General features: G+C 36.3%; 1 protein-coding gene across 1 annotated transcript in view; it reads right to left on the bottom strand.

Annotated features, from left to right (window-relative positions):
- Nucleotides 1-5280: 5280 nt before the first annotated feature.
- Nucleotides 5281-7500, bottom strand: part of LOC125039008 (putative leucine-rich repeat-containing protein DDB_G0290503) — a 7308-nt gene continuing 5088 nt past the window's right edge. Inside the window, exons 6-8 of the mRNA XM_047632727.1 lie at nt 6338-7082; nt 6181-6277; nt 5281-6141 (exon numbers count right to left, since the gene is read on the bottom strand). Of these exons, the coding sequence (XP_047488683.1) occupies nt 5473-6141; nt 6181-6277; nt 6338-7082 (1511 nt within the window). The 3' untranslated portion in view covers nt 5281-5472. The remainder of the gene's footprint in view (nt 6142-6180; nt 6278-6337; nt 7083-7500) is intronic.

The raw sequence follows: 7500 nt of genomic DNA, 5'->3' as shown, positions 1-7500 counted from the left end.
GAACTTTATACCAATTTCTCGGAATAAAATCCAGCCCTTCATTGGGATGTTAAACCTCATTTTCATCAGTCAGACTCCCTTTTCTCTAAAATCCCCAGGGCTTGAAGTTGAGGGCCTAGTCGAAGTAACAACCGTGGGAATGGTATACCTCTCCTGTCCCTGAGTTTGAGGGAAAGAGCCCTTGGACCTGCTCTCTCTGGGAAGATCAAGGGACATTTTGCCCAAAAGATCCACAACCAATTCTTGAAAACGAACAGATAAATGTACTGGACAGGATTTGGATATAACGCCCTATAGAATATTTGTGATTCTCTCTTTCTAGTAAATTATATCCTCAAAACAATATGACGTAAACAATTATCCACGTAGGCCTACTGGGGTTAAAATCAAGACCGAACACGCACACAACCGAAAAGTCACCAAAACCTGCATAATTAGCATGAGAGAAACAACACGACAGGGAAGAACGACATCCTTACGACTGTCCATTGCACAAGGAGGAGGATACCACGCCGTCAGGTCGCCCAGGAGAGCATGGTTCCTGATGAATACGCCTGGTATCAGTTGCCTGGCGAATACTCTGCTTCTGGTGTCGATGCTAATGTTTCCTCTAAAATGATTCAAAAAAGGAACCATGATAAAATAAAGGCAAAGTAGGTTTATACTATAAAATGAATCAGAAGACACACTTTTGAATTTTAGTATATGACATAAATTAGGTTGAAATGGGAAATAAAATCACTAACCCTAATAAAATTAGTATAAAATGTACCATACTGGATTTTGTTCATATTATTACATGAGAAAATAGTATTAAATAGTGGCGCTTCCCTTTGTAAATTCATTTTCTATATAAGATACTGATTAGTTCACCATTAATATGGGTAACCCATGTAAACGGATATAAGGCTGGATTCGCATGAATAAAAATATTACAGGATTTACTTAGATGTGTGCCGAGACACAGACGGCTTTGGCTGTGTACAAGAGGTTCGCCTTACGTTTGTTGTAATAAATAATTCCTCATTTGCTTATATGGATACATCTGATTCACTGTAAATCACGTAAAGTCTCACAAAAATAATTTGTATAAATTGTGCTGAAATAAATGAGCATGGTTATGAAATATTCAATACATGTTATCGACACTCATTACTAAAGCTATATAAGCAGATCGCTGACATATTAATATATATATATATATATATATATATATATATATATATATATATGACACAAACACAAACACAGTAACGTGTACACAAAGATGAAAGGAAAACAGCCACAGTAAGAAAATTAAATTTCATTTTCTTACTGTGGCTGTTTTCCTTTCATATATATATATATATATATATATATATATATATATATATGGAAAGATTCCTACAAATGCTATGCCTACAAAGTACATTCTAAGTTGTATTATATCAACTATCACATTGCTAATGACTTTCAGTAAATTCCACATTGATAACCTATTATGTAAAAGGAAAAAAAAAAAAAAAACATTTACGCTCGTTTGATGTTTAAGTACTGACACTATAGTATATATCAAGATAGTACATTATTTATATCATGGTTATATATCACTGATCTTACCACGAGTAACTTATTTACATGTGAAACTTATCTATAATTCACTAAGTCTGGTAACTATATAAGTTGACTTAACATAAACTAAGTACTCGTAATTTTGTTCAAGATATTTGATAATCATCTGAATCAGATTTTAGCACAGAAAATAATTTAAAAAAAAAACATAAATAGATTAATATATAGGTTAACCCCCGTAACATGCATTGATTTAATATTCGCATTGTATCATCAGAAACTGTATTTTAGATATATGGCTATCTACCAATATAAACATTATTTTTGTTGTAAGACAGCAATACGCTGACAGAAACTGATATGATATTCTTCTGTACAAAATTTATAAATAATGGCACGTCAAGATCACACAGTTTGGAAAGTTGGATAAAGTTCAATGTTCACAAAGCAAGTCTACGAAAATCATCCTTTCATCTGACATGAGCTATATTACTACAGAAAATACATATCCTTAAGCTTATTTATTCACAATCTTGACCCTTTCCTTAGGCGGAGGTCACACGACTCCTTGGTACAGAGGAGCCAAGAGATATGCAGTGATTTTACAATAGCCTTTGACCTCAGCAAATCAATATAAAATGAAATGATAATTACCTAATTAATTACACTGTATTTTAATTCACATTTATGCTTATTCTTTATACCTCATTTTGCACGAAAGTATATTTACTTAACAACTTAATCTTAGCATGTCTGAAACTCAAATGACCAACGAACGGACACGTGACACCGTCGGCGCAAAGTTCATCCATGGATCCTCCTTCTGAAGTACAATATTACTTCAGAAAGAATTAAGGAATACAAAACACAACAATTACAAGAGCAAGGTGCTGAAAAGGATGTAGATGGCTAATATTAGCAGAAGTTTTCAAAGAGTAGGAAAAGAGGTTTATTAGGGGACCAGTTATCATATAGGAAGCGTGTGTATGATTTGTTTATAACGATGAAACTTAACTAGGCTGAACCGACAGCGTCAATAATGCCTTCCTCATTTTGTACGATCATAAAGAAAACGCAAAAAAAGAAAGTAAGGAAACTTAAATATTAATTTTGCAACTAAATGCTATGATAAATCTATAATATCAATAATGAGAGTAAAGAGGGTGTTACACTGCACATACGCTTTTCCAGACATATTGTTGAGTGAGCAGTTGCTGATAAACTGAAATTCTATAAATTTCATTGATTTAACAACCCGAATTCCTTTCCTAAGAAGAATAAGAATTATTTACTGCATTTAAACGATGTACTCAAACATATCAGCATGTTGGACACAGGCATTTATTGTGATTATATTGAATCGATAGTGATAGTGATAGAGACAGAGATGGTGACAGTTATAGTGATAACCATAACAATAAAGATAATAAGAATAACGATATGGATAATGATAATAAGGATAACAATGGTGATAATACTGGTTGTAAAAATTATAATAATGATAATGATAACAATAATAACACTGATTGATGAAAAAAAATAATAGAAATAACGACAATAATAATACTGCATAATGATATAACAGTGATAGCTATGATAATAATAACGTTAATAACAATATATAGTAATCATAATAGTAAATATTAATAATGATGATAATAATGATGCTGATTATGTTAATGATAATTAGCATGATAATCCTCAAGAAAATTATATACGTAATCATAAATATCACTTTCACATCTACATGAATGTAATAGTACTACCAGTTATATCAAACAAGATTTATAATGAATACATATATATATATATTTTTTATTATCATTATTTTTATCGTTTAAGAATTTCCGAAATTCCAAAGACTTCAATACACCTGTTAACATGACTGCCCCCTTCGCGCACATTGTTGGAACCTTTTTAAACTTTTCTTCGTTTTATTAGCCTTTAGGTTAATAAAAACTGTTACACTCCAGCCGGCCAATCAGAGCGCGATACTCTTAGATATATTTCTCGCATCTATGTTTTCATTAAATGCGTATTGTATATTCTCCATCTGGTAAAATCTGAAGTCCGTAATGAGAGTCGCTGAAACATGGCAAAGCATTTCCGGCATACTGCAAAACGGCCTCGTGTTTTCCATAATACTTTTCTTTAAAGACGAAATCCAAAGAATGTGAGAATGAGGGAGAGAGCGTTGGGGAAAGAGCTCGTTGTCGGCAGGCGAATGGAGAGAGACAGTACGTCACAAGTGATGCGGCAGTAAATACAATGTCAACACGGGAGCAATATATTAGGTGTATGGTGAAAATTGTTACATAATTTACACACACACACACACACACACACACACATCTATGTACACACACACACACATATATATATATATATATATATATATATATATATATATATATATATATATATATTATATATATTATATGTATTATATATACATGAAATATATTGGTGTGCGTGTGTGTGTGCATATATATTTTTTCTTTTCTTTCTTTTCATATTAATTGGATTCCCTTCCCCCCATTCTACTGCCTCACTCCCTCATGTATAGCAGACAATATAATTGGTATTATTGCTGATCAAGTTAGCCCGAGCCATCAGCTTGAAAATAACCAACAAGTGAACGCAGAGCAGCACAATACTCCGAGGCAAAGTGGTTCGGGTTCATCTTAACAAGAGATGGACAAGTAGTGAAGTAATGAAGTAGTCAAATTTACTGACTCTCAGAGTGGTCAGAAGCCCTCATTGTCACGCCCTCCAACTAGCAGGGGTGACCAATAGGACGGCATACCCATGGCACCGCCGCCGTACTGACCTAAGCCACGCCCACATCTTTCATGAGCTCTGCTCGTAACCTTGACCCGGACAATCACTCTTCCTCGAGTCACGCTCCCGTTCGGACGCGGCCTTCGCCCGGGGGCCACCCTCCAGGGCCCCCACCGGGCCTACTCGCTGCCTGGGACTACTTCTGCACAAGCCGGCAATGCTAACCTCCGTCCACTCTACACTACCAATATTAAGCAGTGAAACCAGATCGTGAGTTTCCGTCAACCAAACCCTGACAAATTGGTGGACAGCAATAATAACAAGTACCTCACACCGACACAATACTACTTGTGTACGTGTAGAGAATGACAGTTAGATCACATATTACAAATCATTGAGACATGTTCACCCTGAACAGTGCAAATATATCCTAGTGTACATGTGAACCTCTGTTCTAGAAGTTGCAAGACCAGATTTGATTTAAATCTTACATTTTACCCAGTTATTCTGTGTAGGCCACATTTTATGCTGGTTCTCACAATGGCTTCCCGTTGATAAAGTGTAATCTGGTGTTATTATGTTATGCTGTCTACCAACTGCAGTACAACAGGAGTGGTTCTTGACAACCTCTCATAATCAGGTGTTTTCAGGTGAAGATGCTATGACTATGTGACTATGCTTTCAATGGGACCCAGCTATACATACCCTAAAATCAAGGTGTATAATAATAAAAGAAGCAGTTATTTCACATGCGGAAACAAGCTTTTAGGCTTTAATCTGTATTTTTATTGTAAACATTAACTTGCACTTATGGTAAGTATGTACCATATCCTATATTTGATCATGAATCCCCCGGGAATTCAAATTATAAAGTATGTAAGTATCAAACCTGATGCAACTTAATTTCAGGGGGACTTTAAGGTTTACCTGTGGAAATCAGAGGGAAAATTCATTAATTTATAGATTTTTATTGGGAATTGTTGCCGTTAATACACTGCAGAATATAATTCAAATCTACATCAGTATTCAAAAAGTGCTCAACCACTACAATGTTTACGCAGTCGTGGTTCTGACTCACTGAAATAAGTTTCAATGTCTTTGATTTCTTTCTGGACACTCGCAATGGATTTTGAAGCCTGACTATTTTGTGCATTGACTTGTTCCAAGTTTCTGCCCAGTTCTGCTTTCCTGGGTGTTCAGTGCATCTATTTTCTGTTCCAGCTCCGTCTTGGTTCTCGTGTTCGTCTGGTCATCTGCCTTGGTGTGTTCAATCTCTTCCTGTAGATGGCTATTTTCAGCTGTGAGACGTTTGATCCTTTCCTCAGTTCCATTTACACTTTGTGATAGAGAGGTTCTCTCATCCACCTTTTCGTTTTTTCTCTGTATTAAGGCACTGGTGACCAAATCAATCTTTTGTCTTAGGGAAGGAATCAGTGTTTCAGTGTGTTGAATTCTTTCATTGGCAAGTTGTAGATCCTGCTCGAGTTTCGCGATTTCGTTTCTCATTTGGACTTTCTCGCCTTCTATTCTTTGAAGTCTGGTTTTGGCTTCGAGGTTCTCCGTCTTGACCTGCACCTCCTCGTGTTTCCGTTGCAGCTCATCCGTCTGCAGTTGGAGGAGCTGTTGTTGCAACTGTTGCTTGGTGATCCTTGCCTGGCGGATTCTCTCCTCCGCCTCCCTGCGCTTTGCTTCCAGCTGGGCGTTCGCTTCTTGCTGTTCCCGGATTAGGTTCTCGTTGAGGCTTGTCCTTGTCTGCAAAGCTTCGCTGATGTTTGTGCAGCTACGGATTTCTGTTGGGAGTAGAAAATGCTTTCAGACCTTTACAGATCATTAATGCAAGTAATTTACTTTCCATGTGGTGTTGCAAAGTAAAATTATTTCCCTCTCACTGGGCTCATCTCTTTTCTTGCAATTTGTTTTCCTAAAATATGAACCCAATGTGACACTGGGAAGTAGCCTATTTTGATACAATGAAATAGGTAAATGAAATAACCCGACATTAAACTAAAGGCATGTTTCCATGTAGAACTTAATTGACTCTTCCATTCTTCTTTTCATCGGATTCTTCTTGTTGTTTAGTGAGGTCAGTGTTGCCCTAAGTCTCCCCAGCTCATCTTCGGCTGACTTCTTTTGTCTTTTCAGTGATTCATTCTGGGTCTCTACATTTCTGGCTCTCCCCTTCAACTCCTCAACTGCTGCCTGGAGACTACCACTCGTTGCCAGGCCATTCTCTCTAGTTTCCTTCAAGTTTGCGTTCGTTTCTAGCTGAGCTTCATGTTCTCCCTCGACTGCCGTCTTCTTCTGCTGAAGCTGCCTAATTTCCTCGTCCAGTTGGGCCATTTCCTGTCGGATTTCATTCTCATTACTCTCTAACTCTGCGAGCTGTTGATCTAGCTGGTCCTTGATTGCCTGTTTCTGACTGTACATGGTTTTCTTCCCCGTCACTTGGTCTTTCAGTGCCTGTATTTTTTCTTGAAGGGAGGCCTCCTCTGCTTCCATGTCACTGCCTCTGGCCAAAAGCTGCTGGTTTTCATCTTTCACTTTCTGAATGCTGGCGTTGAGTTGTGCGATTGAGTCCTCCTTTTGCTGACTCTCTTGATGTTTGAGGTCGACCTCATTTTGAAGTTGCAGACTTTGTTCTTCAAGCTGTCGAATGACGGCTGCAGTTTGGTTTCTCCTTTGCAACAGTTTTTGCATTTCGTTCTCTTGTGCTTTCACTTTTTCCACTAACTCACTTGGCGTGAAAGTACCTGTAGGGAAATTATTATTGTACAGTCACAATAAAATCTCTTATAAAGATGTTTCGAATTCCGTCTCAAAACCTGTTGTTTAGGTTGTGAGAGATTCGAATCTTCATTCACGGCTATGCAACAGTGGCACTATATAGTTACCATTTGTCCTAATGTTATGGTATGAGGTATGCCGTAGATTCAGTACAAACTTGAAAGCTACATATTCCTAGTCTTATATTTTCATCAACCATATATATGTATATATATATATATATATATATATATATATATATATATATATATATATAGTATACAGATATATATATATATATCATATATATATAGATATATACTATAAATACAAAGTACTCATGTACATACAAATATGTTTATACTTATATTTATATACCTAAATCTATCTATATCTATCTGTATA

Source organism: Penaeus chinensis, chromosome 26 (assembly GCF_019202785.1).
Source record: "Penaeus chinensis breed Huanghai No. 1 chromosome 26, ASM1920278v2, whole genome shotgun sequence".
In the NCBI taxonomy this organism is placed as follows: Eukaryota; Metazoa; Arthropoda; class Malacostraca; order Decapoda; family Penaeidae; genus Penaeus; species Penaeus chinensis.
The sequence above is the reverse complement of the archived record's forward strand: the minus strand, read 5'-3'. Positions and strand labels throughout refer to the sequence as shown.